The sequence below is a fragment of the Polyodon spathula genome, chromosome 29 (genome assembly GCF_017654505.1).
Source record: "Polyodon spathula isolate WHYD16114869_AA chromosome 29, ASM1765450v1, whole genome shotgun sequence".
NCBI lineage: Eukaryota > Metazoa > Chordata > Actinopteri > Acipenseriformes > Polyodontidae > Polyodon > Polyodon spathula.
In genome coordinates, this window is record NC_054562.1 from 3,577,269 (window position 1) to 3,594,855 (window position 17,587).

At 44.5% G+C, this 17,587-nt stretch overlaps 1 protein-coding gene across 1 annotated transcript; it reads right to left on the bottom strand.

The window, feature by feature from the left end:
- Nucleotides 1-664: 664 nt before the first annotated feature.
- ube2s (ubiquitin-conjugating enzyme E2S) lies at nt 665-10,658 on the bottom strand. The gene is made up of 4 exons (XM_041232340.1): nt 10,426-10,658; nt 8,908-9,055; nt 4,714-4,904; nt 665-1,576 (listed from the first exon to the last, which is right to left on the bottom strand). Exons 1-4 carry the CDS (start codon nt 10,426-10,428, stop codon nt 1,316-1,318), a joined length of 603 nt encoding a protein of 200 aa, XP_041088274.1. The 5' UTR covers nt 10,429-10,658; the 3' UTR covers nt 665-1,315.
- Nucleotides 10,659-17,587: the final 6,929 nt, after the last annotated feature.

A 17,587-nucleotide genomic window follows, 5' to 3' on the forward strand; every position in this document is an offset into this window, starting at 1 on the left:
TGTTTACTATCTATAGTGTGTCTCATGTCAGAAACAAATTCCATTAGGAGTCTTTTCAGAAGCAGAGCTCCCTCCAGTGGTGGAAAGAGGCTGTCACACCATGCTGTGCGACTGTAGTTCTATACAGGGTTTGAACCATTGAGACAATCAGAGATAATTACAACTCCCAGCATGCCTGAGCAGTCATAGTCCCGGTGAAGGGTCATGGGAGCTGTAATCTTTCACACAGGTGGCTGGTTGTGGTACTGACAGGTCTGACTTACACTGGAGATCTCCTGTTTACAACAGAAGCGCACTGCCAAAGAAACTACAGCTCCCAGCATGCAACCGCTTCAGCTGCAATGGCAGGACATAATGGGAGTTGAAGTCCTTTGAGATAGCCAAGGCTTTAAAATTCCATCTTTGTTCTTATTAGTACCAGCAACATGATCACTGGATCCAGCTGTCTGAGGCGGTGGAGAGGGGGCTGCAGCCGATATAAAAAGGGTTTGGTTTGAAAATCTCAGGGTCTTCACTCACCTTCCACAGCCCGATGATGGTTGGGCAGTTAACACAAAGTCATTATTACACAGGCAGGGGCAAGGAATTGCACTGATAACTAAAAACAATGCGGAAAAACTGCAGCAACTGAACCTCAACAAAGAAAGCAGGTTTGCTAATATAGTAGATTAGTCTTCTGTTTATTTACAAACATTTACAGTGAGAGGAGAGAAACAAGCGGGCGTTCGTTACAATGCTGCACCCTGCGACAGGTTAGAATCAGCTTTAGTGAAAGGATCACTGTCCTTTAAAGAGTGCTGACCATCTTTAAAACCCATCCTCATGCCTCTAAGGCAGCATTGATGGTGTTGCTTTTTGCTAATGAGGTAACAGATTTTAAAAGTAGCCTTGACCAGTTTAACAGCACTAAAACTACAACTCCCAGCATGCCTCTGCACCAGCAGGAACAGTGAGGGCTGATGGAATATGTAGTTCTTTAGACAGGTGGATAGGAGAGGTTGCCATTTACATTGGTAACACTGCTGGTCAGGAGAGTCAGAGTAAAAACTGTTCAAACAGTGAAAGAACATGTTGGCTGCTGAATCGGTTTACACTGTAAAACACTGCTAGAGACAGAATCTGAATAAAAACTCCAGCTCCCAGCATGCCTCTGCACTGGCAGTAAAAGTGAGGGCTGATGGGAGCTGTAGTCCTTTGGGAGCTGTGATACTAACCAGTCCTGCATCATTGTTGAGCTGAATCAGTAATGGGGTGCAGTAGTCCGGTGTGGGGGGTGCAGGGTGCTGGTTTGGGATCCCTCGTCCTGTCCCCCCTCTCACAGTCTGCGAAGCGCTCGTTTCTTCTCCCCACCTTTCTTCTTACCGCTGCCCCCCCCGCTCCCTCCCCGGCCTCCCCTCTCGCCGGCGTGCTTCTTGGGCTGCGGGGGGCCACCCCCCTCAGCCCCCCCAAGTGCATGGATCTCAGTGAGCAGACGGGCCCGCGATGCGAAGGCGGAATACCCCTCCAACAGCAAACGCCCGGCCTCTGGGTTCAGAGCCGACTCTGGGTTCGGATGGATTAGCAGACACCGGATAGTCTGAGAGGAGACGAGAGAGGGGGTTAGTGTACTTCATACAGACAGACACACAGACAGGTATGGAACGCTATTTGTGCCAAAACTATTAATAAACTCATGCACAAATTCAGATTAATTTGTCAATTCATCCATCAAGTCAGGAAATTTGTCAGTTTGTCCATCAATTCAGGAAGGTGCGTCTACAATACTCAAGTCACTTTTTAGCAGCTGTTGTGCAGAAGATCCTCCTTCCCTTTTTGTTTCTGAACTGTTCCAGGGTCTTCTCATACTCAAACTCCTTCCAGACAGGCCCCTCAGCCCTCATCACAAGGAGGGGATTCAGTCTGTCACTTGCCAGTCTGTTCTGAGGGCTGAACCCCCTCTTCGCTGCTGTACGAATGGGTAAAACCAATGCCATCAGCCCCAGCTTCAATATACTGGGATATGTAGCACTCTGATGCTGGTGTAGCACGGAGTAAAAGATTTTCAAAGTACCTGTTGGGTAATGTTCACTTCTTACCATTCTCCTTGTTTCCAGCGCATTGATGTGTATCTTTTGCTACCCTTTTCCTCCCCATACGTCTGTATTAGCAGCTCAATCTCATCTCCAGAGGCATCAAACTCAACTGCTGGAATAAACTGGACCTCCCCCCTAAAGCAAGCACTGCAAAGGCAGCAACTAGATCTGCTGCAGATGTAGGGACTCTTCTGCATGTTATGAATGAAGTTTGTTTTGACTGTGCTTGCACTCCTTCTCAGTGTTGGAGTGTCAGATCTTCACCCCTTTGTTCTGGATTTTCCTGCTTCTGAGAAACTTGGACAAGTTTGGTCCATCTTCCCTCAGGAAGCAGTCTAACTGACATCTGGCTGCTTCTAAAGCTGGATTCACAACGGCCAAATCCAACTTCTGGAAATTAAGATTCAATTGCGTCAGACTAGGAATAACATCCACGAGGATGGACATAACAGCTAAAAACTCAAAATGAGATATTTTCCAAAACACCACTGCCTTTTGGGTCTTTCTGCCGCTCTAACATCACAGCAAGACGTTCCTAGCATCTACACACTGACCACCGAACATCACGCATTCTGGCCACACGAAATGCAGAAAGAGAATTTTCAGGGTCTGGAACCAACTCCCCAGTAATGTTGTTGAAGCTGACACCCTGGGATCCTTCAAGAAGCTGCTTGATGAGATTCTGGAATCAATAAGCTACTGACAACCAAACTTTATGTTCTTATGAAGCAGTTTTGCTTGAGACTGGATTCTCATTGGTTGTAAATTTAGCACCTGGTCCAGCTGGCTAGAAATGGTTATGCCTTTTTGGTACAGTGCGAGATTGACAGTAGGCAATTCACCTTCCAATTCATTCATTTGTAGGTCAATCGTGGAGCAATCGATTCACCAAGATTACTGACTAATATTAATTGCTGACCAAATTGATGAACTGACAAATTAAATTCTGACTTGATGGATGAATTGACAAATGAATTTATGAATTGATGGACAATCTGATGAATGAATTGATGAGTTGCCCAATTGATGAATTTCTGCATGCATTTATGAATAGTTCTAGTACAAATGGTGCTACACAGAGATTGGTTAGTGTACCTTAATACACATAGAGGATGAAAGAATATGTAATTGTAAACACCTAACACAAGTACGTATGACACTTTCAAATAAACTTGTTATTTGAATATTCGCTTCTTAGGGGCGGTATTATTGTCATTGCTTGTGCCCGGCACCTCTTTCTTTACAAATTAAGCACAGCGTGCGTGTGTTCGGTCTTGTCAGCGTTTCAGATTGCACAAGAACAGTCTGCCAGTTGCACTCGCGCAATCTGATGGTATTACACCGGAACAGATTGCTCAATTTCATGCTGTGTGAAAGGGTGGTTTACACTCGTTAAAACATTTCAGAGACAGAGCGGTAGATGCACTTCTGTGTGAAAATCGCAATTGATATGCAATGGGCAGTTACTGAGATAAGGCTCTCCAGAGCCACCATGGCTTGTCCACATATTTGTTGTGCTTCCTGTTGCTAATCTTTTGCTTCCTGCATTGACCCCCCAACTTCTGCAAATGAAAGAAATCCTTACCTTCAGCCCACCTAAATATTTTCTCATTTATTTTATTTAACCGATTAGCTTTGGTGTTTTCATATTTGTCTGATTATATCTTATTCATAAATAAAATGCAAACTGTTCTGTGACTCTACATGATCAAGTACAACTAAGACGTCTGAAAACACTAATATTTAGTTGAAACAAAAAAAACCTGATTCAAGCATATAGAGCGAGTAACATTAATTTAAAATATCCGGTAGTCAAAGTTATGTTCAAGCACAGTGCACAGAAAAATCATGTTGAAAGAATTACAGCAGCTAAAACATATCAAACATACAACTGTTCAACTTTAAACTGTTCACACTTTGTCCTTACTGATTCTTTATAAAGCGCTCGGTGGTTCTCAAATGCGTGAACATATTTGTTGTGTTGCTGCTCTTGCAGAGAACACTAAGTCTGCATACTTTACCAACTGGACACCTTCAACAATCTGACCATCGCCTTTTTTTTAAAAACCAAAATAATCACACATTATTGATTTAATTTGTTTTTTTGGGGGGTACAGTTGGTTTCCCTCTTCACGGTCTCATCTTGTAATGCAGTGCGCGCCACTCAAACTCACAGTGAGTAGAGTAGATCAAAGTTTCTACACTGGAAGAGAGTATGCAGGACGAAGCATACAATTTTAGTAAAGTTCTCATCTCAGCGGCCCCTTTATGCCATGATAAAAAGGTTTCGTGTTTTCTGTGTAGCCTATACTGCTGTGTATTGTCAGCCGAGATACACTGTTAAGCCTCATCTTGCAGAAACAGCAAAAAAAAGAATTATGCTGTTTATTTAAATAAACTATCAGAATGCACAGAGATATGTTGATCAAAAGTCCAATATGTGGATAATTACACCACAGCCGCTGGTATTGTACCTCTGCCGTTCTGAAATGTCACCGAGTAGCTCCTCAGAACAGCCGACGTTACGAAGCTCTTTGCGTGCAGGTCATTCAACAGGAAGCGCCACGTAGCGCTCTGACTATCGAATGCACCCCACATTTAGTGTGTGGCAGCCTTGATCCCCAGCCCCTCCCAGTCTCACCAGTAAAACGTGTCTGATGCCCAGCTCCGGTTTCCAGTCCCTCTTCAGCACATTCACACAGATCTCTCCGCTCGGACCCACGTTCGGATGGAAGATCTTGGTCAGGAAGTAGCCCTTTGGTGGCGCAGCGGGGAAATCCTTCCCTAGGACCAGGCGCATCCGGAACACGCCCCCCGCAAATGGGGTTCCCTCTGAAACACAAAGAAAGAGCGAGAATCGTTAATATTAAGAATATAATAAAGAATTCTGCAGGTGTCCCAAGGTTGAATAATGCCACTTAATTGGCTGCTGTCTGCCCTGCACTCGCAGGATGCTGTCTGCAATGAGCACAGGGGTGAAGGTCCTTCTCTTACTGCACCCACACCTTCAACCAGACTACCAGTCTGTCCAGGATTTTAAACCCTTTAAGCACACATCAAGAGTGCTTGTAACAGGGAAGATCTGTGCTGACTGACTGGCGCACGCGGGGTTCTGCAGGATGAGGACAGCAGCCTCGTAAGATCCGCCTGTCAGTCATGGCGGTGACACAGAGAAGTTGGGGGAGGGTGTACGGTATCTCCCTCTCTCCGAGTGGTTGGGAGGGGTTTCTGGGCCTATAAAATTATGTTCTGTTGTTCCCTCAGATCAGCCCCTACAGGACGACAACTAGCTAGCGGAAGCTCTTCTCCAAGAATGAGAACAGAAAGAAAATCAAAGAAAATAAAAATATTGATAGCAGGAACACTTTGGGCAGACCCCAAAAGTGTATAAAAAGCAGGCTGAGAAAGCAGCAGAATGTAGGACGGAGACCCGGGCCGTGCGGACAGCGACGGTCGGGGAAACGCTGCAGAGTGCAGAACCTTTATTTTGTAGTTTTGTGAATAGTTTTTTTTTTTATTTTCTCTTTCTTGTACCTTCTGTTTTTGATTATTATTTGTTAGGCACCTGCAAGAGTCTATATAGTCACCCTCTGTTACCACTGCTGGTGTAGAGAAACAGCGGACCCACAGCACCACCTGCCTGTGAAAAACAAATAGTGCATCCGAGTGGGGTTTATAACAATAACTGTGTCCCTTGTTGGTGAATTCCCCAGCCTTCCACAGAGCATCTCCTGGTACAATCGCCTGAAGGTTATTAATTGATTTTAAAAGGGCTGATTAACAGCTGAAACGTTAATTTCAAATGAAATGCTGAAATGTGAATTAATTATTTTTAAATTTGATTTGCTGTGCTGAGATGTGGTGCAGCTTTTAAGAGGACCTGGTGTTGAAAGTGCTATAATAATAATCTTTATTTTTATATAGTGCCTTTCATAGTGGACCACCATCACAAAGCACTTTACAAGATACAAGACTAGGGTGTATGAACTATGCATCAGCTGCAGTGTCACTTACATCACACCTGAAAGACTGAGCACAAGCAGGTTAAGTGACTTGCTCACACGGAGTCAGTGGCTGAGCTGGGATTTGAACCGGGGACCTCGTGGTTACATCTTTAACCACTGGACCACACAGCCCCCAACAGCACTTCTATCATGTCATTGTAGATAAACATTGTCTCATCCTAGCTTGTTACTTCTAATCATGTTATAGCCTGACCTAGTAGCATTTGCATTTACTGCAAACAATACGAGCTGTAACCCTGTACTGCTCTGTAACAGCTGTAAATCGTCTTGGATAACACAACGGGGTTGAAACTAACGCCAAAAAGTTCTCTTCACTGTGCGTCAAAGGTCACCGAGGGATTGTATCCCGTGTTTGTTTTACACTCTTCACCGTGCGTCGAAGGTTACTGAGGGATTATGGATTGTATCCCGTGTTTGTTTTAAACTCTTCACCGTGCGTCGAAGGTTACTGAGGGATTATGGATTGTATCCCGTGTTTGTTTTAAACTCTTCACCGTGCGTCGAAGGTCACTGAGGGATTGTACCACGTTTTTAAAAGAATCCAGCGGGAACACACTGTGTTTAGAATGAAGCAGTGAGAGGAACGGTGGCTGAAACTGAAAGAACAATCACTGCTGTTTTCATTGTGAAGACGCACTCAGCTGTGGGTAAAAGTTCAGCATTGCCTGGAATTAAAGGATTGAGACAATTATAAAAATGATGATGTTCACACATATATTTAATTACCATACTACAAAATGATATCACAAAAAAGTCTCCTGAAGCCATAATAGTAGTACACTAGTATTTCATATTCGATTTCAACATTTTTTTCAATGGTGATTTTTCATTAAGTATATGGGAAAACTGCAAAGCTGTCAAATGGCTGTCAAATTTATATACAGCCTAAGATCACAGTAATGTTACAAAGAAATGGCAAATAAAAAATAATAATATGAAGACATGTCAATTATATGCCAGTCTTAAAAATAAGTACTTATAGCAAAAGCTTACCTACACCTTAACCTGCTAATTTCTACGCAACAGGATGAAATGACTGACAGTAGAACTACAGCAACCTGAGTTGACTGACTGACAGCGACATCTATCCATTGACAGCGAAACAGAGGGCAAGTAAAAAACTACACAAACTAAAGATGATTTCTATATGGATTATTTTTGGTAAGACAATAAAACAGTGAGTGGTTTTACAGACGTTTATCCTATAAATTTATATATATATATATATATATATATATATATATATATACATATATATATATCTCTATATATATATACCCAACTAAAAATATATATATACCAAGTTTAAGATATCAATTCTACACACACACACACACACACTCTTCAGCCAAACTTTTTTTGGTTTTTTTTTGAGAATTCAATGTTCAACCATCCTATTATGTTCAGAATTTAGGCACATCTGTTATGTTTTGGGTCTTATTGACCCGATGCAATTTCAAACTAATTTAAACAGCCTTAAATTGATTATCTGTTTTTATTTGCAAAGGTTTGACTCTTTATGCTCTTTTAGTCCAGGAGCTGTGATAAAACTTATCTGACTGCCAACCTGGGAGCTCCTTATTTTGGAATGTCTTTACCAGCGAGATGCTGTTGTAACACAGAGAAAATTAGGCTCTTGAAGATATATTGTTTGTATTTGTTTATAAATATCCTTAGACAGGTGCAGCCATTTCCAGAGAGAGTACAAAATAATAATAATTAATAATAATAATAATAAAAAAATCAAATAGGTTTGTTTTATTCCTGCACACAAATCTACATAGATAAACGCCACGGGGCACAGTGACCTGAAACATCTTATTTGTATACATGACACATTCTAAAAAAAATAAACATCTCAAAGGTTCTGTTTTCTGTGTATAAGTTCATGACCCCAACTTAGGAAAAGTCATCAAATATTATACAGAAAATGAAAAGAAAAATAGCATCTAAGCTGATTGAAAACTAGAATTGGGTCACACAGACCCTGAAACTTAAAAGGAGGGTTAACAGCTTCACCAACAACAATTGAAAAGCAGCAAGCATAACTAACAAAATGTTTTTTTCGTTTTTTTTTTTTTTTTAGTTACTATTTATTTTTCGTTTGACATTATTTTTTAGTTTAATTTGCTATCGATGGATATGATTTATTTTAAGACATTTTCGTTATTGTTACAATTAACTAAAATAACACTGGTACTGATCAGGGTATTCAGTGTGCACAGAACGGTGTATATTGACCAGGGTATTCAGTGTGCACAGAGCGGTGTATATTGACCAGGGTATTCAGTGTGCACAGTGTGCACAGAGTGTGTATATTGACCAGGGTATTCAGTGTGCACAGAGCGTGTATATTGACCAGGGTATTCAGTGTGCACAGAGCGTGTATATTGACCAGGGTATTCAGTGTGCACAGAGCGTGTATATTGACCAGGGTATTCAGTGTGCACAGAGCGTGTATATTGACCAGGGTATTCAGTGTGCACAGAGCAGTGTATATTGACCAGGGTATTCAGTGTATTCAGTGTGCACAGAGCACAGAGCGGAGCGTGTATATTGACCAGGGTATTCAGTGTGCACAGAGCTGTGTATATTGACCAGGGTATTCAGTGTTAACGGAGTGTGTATATTGACCAGGGTATTCAGTATGTATGGATCAGTAAGGGTCCTCCAGTCCCCCCTTGATTCAGAATGTATTGATCAGTGTTTTAGTGTGTCCAGATCGGTGTATATGCATCAGTGTATTCAGGGGGTATGCATCAGTGTATTCAGGGGGTATGGCTCGGTGTATATTGATCAGGGAGGCTCACCTGGTCCCTCGATGGAGGCATGCAGGTCGCTCAGGTCCTCCTCGTTGGGGTAGATCTTCACCCCCTCGGGGGGGTCGGCAGCAAGGGAGGACACCTCCTTGTACACCAGCCGGATGACATGGGGGGGCAGGTTCTCCATGTTTGAGTTCTGAGGGGAGACACAGTTACACTTCAATGGCAGTTGCAGCTGACTCCTGGCACTCTGCGCAACTGTAACCGCACCGAGGGCTTGCCATTCTCAGATTTTATTTTTGATCACATGACATCTTTAAACTAATTCAGCCGATTCTGTTTCCTAATTAAAATTAAAAAGCTGTTAATTACAAGACAGTCACTTGTTTTTACCTTCACATCTCAACTGAGCCAGATTCTGTTTCTAACCCTGCTGTTAATTCGTGATCATTATTTTTTCATTTGTATTTCTGCAAGCCGTCCTGCGTACCCCCTATGACCTTCAGAAATACCCCCGGGGTACACGCACCCCCGACATATTGAAATACACACCGCTTTGCAGTTTCCAGATACTTAATGAAAACATAACAGTTCAAAATCCAACATGAAATATTGCTGTGCTACTATTATGGATTCCGGTAGACTACATGTGAAAAAATGTCTGCTTGATTTTACTCACAATAAAGTTGAGCTTATCTGACATTTTGCAATATCATATTCTTGCTACAAGTTCAACACGAGCACTTTACAAACCTCCGCGCCAATTATTACTATCATGAAAAACCCGTATCAACACGACTCTGAACCGAGAAACGGACAGTGCCGAGTGTACTGCTTCACTGATATATTACACCCGAACCGCAACTCACAATGGCAAACCCTAACACAGCGTGCTGCGATCGGGCTTCGAGGCGGTTAGACAAGCAAACCGTAATTAACAAGAAAGTAAGAGAGAGAGGACTAGACCGGTACATCGGTTTTTGTTTTTTTCAACTACCGGAAACACACCTTGCACATTTTTAATATCACGAGGAAAATTATAGAAACGTTTAATAAAGTTCTCAAAATCGGGTTTTATTTTTTTGTATCTGATAAAAATATAAACACTAAATGTAAACTGTTGAAAATTAATACCGTAGTAAAAACAAGACGATCTAAAATGTAGGTAAACCTAGAAACAAATATTCTACACCATAACAAATGAGATCTATTTAAGTACTGAATAAAAACCACTGTAGTGCTGGTACGAATTACACACAACACAGTTCAGCACTATATATACTATATACACACACACACACACACATAATTATATATATATATATATATAATTTACACCACAATCTTTCAGAAACTAAATTACGAACGTACGTTGTATTTACACACCCGCAGTCCACACTACTCTGCTACAGGCAGTACCGTAGCGATAACTACCAGTAAGGCATATTAATAACGCGATAGAGAGTATTTTCACGACCGTAGGGCGGACAGAGTATTAAAAACACGAAGCTCGCCGATTTCACTCTGCCCTGAAACGCGCACCGTTCCCTCGGCGGAGTTACTCACCATGGCCGAGGATGTGTACACTTGATCCAACGCTGCTGCTACCCTCGCTAACTCAATTACTCTCAGTCTGTTTCACTCAGACAGCCTCTCTCTGTCGCTCTTCGATGCAACTGGCGAGTCTCTTGTTGTTTTTTATAGTTTATTATTTTTATCTTTAGTATTTAATTTTCTCTCGGCACCCCGGCCCTCGCCTAGCCTCTCGCTCCGACTGGCCACAAAAACGAATATAAAAATCCACAGCCGACTCGCCAATCCAAATTCTAGAAAACCCTTACGTACCACCACATAACAACCGCTGCCACCAATCATAGACGGTATACTCAGACCTGTCTTTCTACATGCTAACAGCTACAACCAATCAGAGGCCGGAATATGGAAAGAGCTCGATTTTCATTGGTAAATTTGAATAGATCGGCGTCACTTCTATTGAGCTTGTCCTCCGCCCACCAAAAGAGGCTTTAAGTGCGGCCGAGTAGACCAATAGATTTTCACAATTGAGAGAGTGACGTTAAATTAAACGTACCCGCTTTGAATAAAGGGACAGGGGCGGGCTTTCGTTTTATATAATCAACTTGAAGCGAGCGAGGCTAAAAATAATGGAATTGCTGAAATACACAACAATAAAATTAAAGATACAAAATACCATTACCTTTATAGAGATGAAGACATGTGTTTTTAATTTCTCGACGGATTTGGACCTCAGTAACCTATTTCTTTTGGGAATGTACACACTGCATATTGTTTTGATTCACAACAGCGAATTGGAAGATTTTTTTTAAAGGGGCAGTGACGATCATTGATTGTGTTGCGAATTTATTGTGTCAGATTAATAATATTCGTAAATTGAATTTGTGTGGGGCCGGGGGGTGACATTTTAACCGAATTATTTTCCGCTCGTTTTGTTTGTGCTCGTGGTCTCTAACATTAAGCTCACACAAATCTAACTGCGGTGGAAGGGACTGGTATTATAATCATCTCAATGCATTGCAATACATGCGCCCTATAGCCTGGAGGAGGCTGTTTCGGGTCCAGGCTATTCCACTGCCGGGATTCATCGCGCACCAGCGACCCCTGTGGACTGGCTGGGCGCCTGTGAGCTGCCCCGAGCTGCCCCGAGCTGCCCCGAGCTGCCCGGGCCTCCGGTGCTGTAGCTCCGGGTTGGCTGCAGGGTGGGTCTGCGGAGTGTAAAGCAGCGAATGCGTGCGCTCGTCTACCGAGTCAGTTGCAGCGGTGAGCCAGATTTACAATCGGGCATTTCACATTGGGGAGAAAATTGGTCTGTCTATATCTATCTATCTATCTATATATCTATATATCTATCTATCTCGATACATTTTCAAGGATCAAAATTTAAAAGGACATCATATGCCGATTTTAATGAAAACAAATTCCATCAAGCAAGCTGAAAGAAAATGGATATAATAGATAAACTGAAGAAAGACATCAAACATCTGACAGGCAAACATACAAATTGCAGCTTATCAGTTAGCCTCAGTTTAAAAAATAAATAAATAAATAATCATTGCAGCTTATTAGTGAGCCTCAGTTTAAAAAATAAGCAAACAAACAAACAAATAAATAAATACTCATTGCAGCTTATCAGTGAGCCTTAGTTTAACAAATAAACAAACAAACAAACAAATAAATAATCACAAGTTAAAGCAGTGTCGACCCAGGGGACTTTTTCAACTTGAAAAAAGAAACAAGGACCAGGGGTCACAAATGGAGATTAGATAAAGGGGCATTCAGAACAGAAAATAGGAGGCACTTTTTTTTACACAGAGAATCGTGAGGGTCTGGAATCAATTCCCCAGTAATGTTGTTGAAGCTGACACCCTGGGATCCTTCAAGAAGCTGCTTGATGAGATTCTGGGATTGATAAACTACTAACAATCAAATAAGCAAGATGGGCTGCATGGCCTCCTCTCGTTTGTAAACTTTCTTATGTTCTTAAAGTTAAAGAGCAGAAAACACATAAGCTTATGAATTTGTTGTGTCTCAGCCCAGTTGTTGAAGCGTATGCGGTTGGATGATTTTCCACATTTATTGTTTTTAAATGCCATCTACAATATGTTAAGCTTTTTTTTAAAGAACGTGTTAGTGTTTTAATGTTATACAATGAAATAATAAAATGGTTTTACTGGCAATTGTTTTAGATTACGCATCATAAAAAGTGTATACAATTTAAATATTTTAAAATCTTTTTTTTTTAGTGACTGCTGTTGAAGTTTTCTGGTGCTTCCAAACGGCAATATACTGTGCTACCCAGTGAGGGGCTCATGCAGCACCTTGAATAGACTGTCTTTAATTTAATTGCATCACGACAGAACCTTTCAAAAACGTTAGGTTACTGACCATAACCCTCATTCCCTGCAAGAGAAGACAACCATCAATGACATTAGGTATGGGATATGCTTGCCCATTGGGTAGGTGTTGCTGAGCTCACTATACCAGAGCTTCCGATAGGCCCCTTCCTGGGATGATGCAGTCAGTCTCGCCCACCGGGTGGATAAAACTGTCAGCCTGAGGAAGCCATTTCTCTTTTTCCATCGAACCTGTGAGGGCGACTGATGCGATCTTGTGGTTGGTGGTCATCTTCTCTTTCAGTGAACCAGGGTTAGGGTAAATAAACCTTTCCCTTTCAATTCGAAGATGACCACCAATTAAGGCAGTAGAACCTGGAGAAGGTATGCAGCATAGCCCAGCTAGCCGCAGTACAAATATCGGACAACGAGGCACCTCTGAAGAGGGCCCAAGATGTAGCCAAACCTCTAGTGGAGTGTGCGGCTACCCTAGCAGGTTGGGGCAAGGCAGCACCATTATACAATGTGACAGACGCTGCTTAGAGAGGGGCTGTCCTAGGGTCCATGTCCCGTGACAGACTCAAGAGCTGGTCAGATTGACGCAGAGCTCTTGCCCTTTGCACGTAGCATCTCAATGCCTGCACTGGGCAGAGGAAATTCAATCTCTCAGTGTAACAGGGCAGGAACTGTGCTGGTTCTCTGGTGCCTGTATGATCCTGCAGGGGGAGCTCGGGATCTGTGAAGGGTTTGCCAGTCTATCATGGCAGTGACACGGGAGGCTGGGAGAGGGCTCTCTTTCTCTCTCTCTCTCTCTGAGTGGTCAGGAGGCAGGCCTTGAGGAGCGTTCGACCTATAAAAATAATATTCTGGTATTCCTCAGGTCTGCCCATCTAGGAAGAACGTCAGTGGGCGCTCTGGTCGGCAACTGCAGCAGAGATTCTAATAAAACACCAGCATCTGGAGTGAGGAGAACAGACCCGCAAGCCAGGATGAGGAAGACAGTCTTGAATCAGACAGGGCAAACTGTTAGTTACGGACCCAAGGGGGACGAGTGCAGTCAGGAGGGAAATCCTGGGCAGCTCAACAGTGTATAGCAGAGGAATAGCAAGCAGGACACAGGCTGAAGACCCGAGCCATACGGGTAGCGACGGAGGGGGAATGCTGAAATGGCAGCAACTTTTATTTGTAGTTTTCTTGTTGTTTTATTTTCTCTTTTTGTTTCCGCCTTTTGTCTGGATTATTATTTTGACGCACCTGCGTGTGTGTGTGTGCGTTCTTCAGTGGCTCCCTGTTTACCATTGATGGTATTTGGGTGAGCCAGCAGCACAGTGCCACCTTGTGGCAGAATTATTAAAGTACACCCCTGCGGGGTGTTCAAACCCTGAACTCTGTGTTGTGTTCAGTGAATTTCACCACCTTCCCACACTCATACTCCGTCGAAGCAAATGGTGGTGGATGGAAGTACTCCAGCTCCACAGATTAATGTGGAAGGCTGTGATCACCTTGGGGAGGAAAGCAGGGTTGCTGCACAGAGACACCCTGCTGCCTTCCTCCCAAATACGCAGTAGAAGCTGTGCACGGACAGCACCTGCAGCTCACTGACCCGTCTAGCGGAGGTGATAGCCAAGAGGAAGTCTTCATAGACAGGTACTTCAACTCTATGGAGTGTATGTGCTCAAACGGGGCCTTTGTGAGAGCCACCAGTATAATATTAATGCTCCATTTGGGGAGAACAGTCCTCCTAGGAGGGTGTAGTGCCTTTAAGAAATCAGGTAGCCAAGATATGCTCACCCGGAGACACCGACTCTACAGGGGCATAGCAAGCAGAGATAGCCGCTAAATACACCTTCAAAGTGGAAGGTGACCTTCCAGCATCAAGCAGTTCTTGTAGAAACTGTAAGATGAGAGGCAAAGGGCAAGATATGGAGTCATGGCTTCTAGCCAGACACCAAGTCTGGAAATACCTCCACTTATAGGTGTACAAGGACCTAGTGGAGTCTGCCCTAGCAGACATACCCACAACCACATCTGACATCTTTCAGGGGCCAGTCCCATAGCCAGAACCTGCCCGGTTCCAAAGATAGCCTCTCGCCTGACTGAGGAGACCCATGCACAATGGAATCTCCTAGGGCTGGCCGTGCAATAGCTGGCACAGGGTAGAGAACCATATTCTCCTGGACCACTTGGGAGCCACTAGGAGAACTGATGCCTCCGAACCTTTTCGAGAAAGGCCGGGAGCAGCACTATAGACGGGAAAGAATACAAAAATGCTTTGGGCCATTTGTGCGCTAGGGCATCTACGCTGAGTGGACCCCGGGGGCCATAAGCCACCCTAGTAGTTAACATACGCCACCACTGTTGTGTTGTACGTCCAGATCAACACATGTACCGCTCAGCACCGGGAGGAAGTGGTGAGGAGCAAGGGAGACCGCTTGCAACTCCAGCATGTTTATGTGCAGGGATGTCCAGCAGTCCGGCCAGGATCCACGTACTCCTCTACCTTCCTAGACCACCCCCCAACCCAAGTTGGAGGTGTCTGTCGTCACCACTTGGCAGTTCAACACTACCCCCATTCACACACCTTCGTGCAGGTGAGAGGTCGTCCTCCACCAGCGTAGCGCTGTCGAGCGCGCATAAGACACAGTCAGACGACAGTGTCTGTCGCGTTTGGTGTTGAGGTGGAACGCATTGAGCCACGCTTGTAGCGGGTGCATGCGAAGCAGACCCAGCTGAATGGTCGATATGGCTGCGGCCATCAGACCCAATAGTTTCTGGCACAATAGGAGTGTGACCTGCAATCCCTGTTGAAACAGGGAGAGGCAACTCTGAATAGCTGCAGCTCTGTCATCTGACAGATATGCACACATCGTACTGGAGTCCAGCTGGAGCCCCAAGTACATCATGCACTGCACCGGTGTAAGCTCTTTGCATCCACGGTGGTGAACCAGTCGCCCGGCCAGACGGACTGGAGAATGTGACGGTGAGTCAGCATCTGAAACCTCCTTTCTTTTAGGAACTTGTTGAGATGCCTCAGGTCTAAGAGGGGGTGAAAGCCGCCATCTTTTTTGGGTACCAGAAAATACCTTGAGCAGTACCCCTCTCTGTGGTTCTACGAGACGAATGGCTTGCTTGCACAGCAAGGCGGCTACTTCCTTCTGAAGTACCGTGTCCTGGAGAGGGTCTGTTATGAAAATATTCATGATGCCTCGAAAGGGAGGAGGTAATCGTTTTTTTACAGTGGCAAGCACCCAGGAGTCTGAGGTGCAAGCATGCCAGTACTGCAGCTGTTGTGCTGAAATGGGGGTCTGAGGCCACCAACCTTCAGGGGCCCTGCTCGGGCTGCTGAGGCTGCAGCGGGGCAGTTTGGGGTGGCTGTTTAGGGCACTGGGCCTGAAAACGCCTCCTGGGACACTGATGTATGGGCTGGCCACGTCCTGCGTTCCCTCTGCCTGCTGGGTGGGCCCGGTTATTTGCTGCTGGTGTGCCCTGTAGGCGATACTTTAGGTCACCCAGCGGAGCTGTGGAGACTGGAACTGCCCTAGTGACAGTTTGTGTCTGAGGAGCTCGCCAGCGGTTTGACCTGCCCCACGCCGGAGTGCAGGGATGGAGCAACGCACCTTCTGCAGGGTTGCCTCGTGCTCCCGGTGGGATTTTTGTAAGATCTACATGGCTGGCCCAAAGCTATGTCCTGGGGATATAGGTGCGTCTAACAGCACGGCCTTATCCGCACCAGGAACTCTGGTTTGTGACAGCCACAGCTGTCTATGAGCCACGATCAAGCTAGCCAGGCTTGCCCATGGAGATGAGATCTGCAGCAGTGTGCTGGACAGGAAGCTCCGTGGCCACAGGCTCAGGGAGCGGGACCTCACTCACTACACTGTCCATATAGGTTTGAGCTCCCCTTCTACCTACATGTCACGGGAGAAGGAGGCCCCCTTCCCAGAGGGCTCTACAGAAGTGTGTCCTCCTGCACCAGCTGGGATGCCTCTTCCCATCCACCCTGATCTCCCCTGGAGGGGGGGGGGGGGGGGGGGGGGGTTTGTAACGGGGCCTGGACAGCGGCCAAGGCCGCAGGTGCCTGTTTGGCCAAGAGCTCCAGGACCTGAGCCATCTGGGCCTTGAGGTCTATAATATCCTTCGCCTGCCTGGAACACTTCACCCTTCTCACCTGCACATCGGGGATCTCCAGCAGGGGGTCCTGGGGCAGGTCATGGAGGGGCTCTGGGGTTCCAAGAGCAAGCATGTTTCAGAAGAGTCTTTCTCAGTGTCCTCTATCAAGACATTTGTCAAATCATTTTTCCAAGGTCATAACAAAACATATCAAAGTTTGATAGTCGTTAATGCAATAACAGATTGATATGTTTGTTGTATTTTGTATGTATGTATTATCAATATCTAAATAATAATACAGTAATTATTTTCTCACAAGAGGGTGCTATTTCGCCAACAAAATGGTTAGATCAGAGAGAGCAGCCTTTAGTTGTCATTACAGTATCTGACTACTAGGAGGCAGCAAACCGCTCTCTATCTGGACCAACCACAGAGGTGAGCACAAGGAGTGTGATATTAACCACACTGACAGAGAGGCAGGCAGGCAGACAGACAGAGAGGTCTAATTAAGCATAGGGAAGCATTGCAAAGCACAGAGAGGTGTGGTAAAGCACAGGGCAGGATTGTAAAGCAAAAAGATGTCTGTAAAAGCATAGGGCAGCATTGTAAAGCACAGAGAGGTGTGGTAAAGCACAGGGCAGCATTGTAAAGAACAGAGAGGTCTGGTAAAGCATACAGAAGTATTATAAAGCACAGAGAGGTCTGGTAAAGCATAGGGTAGCATTGTAAAGCACAAAGAAGTCTGATAA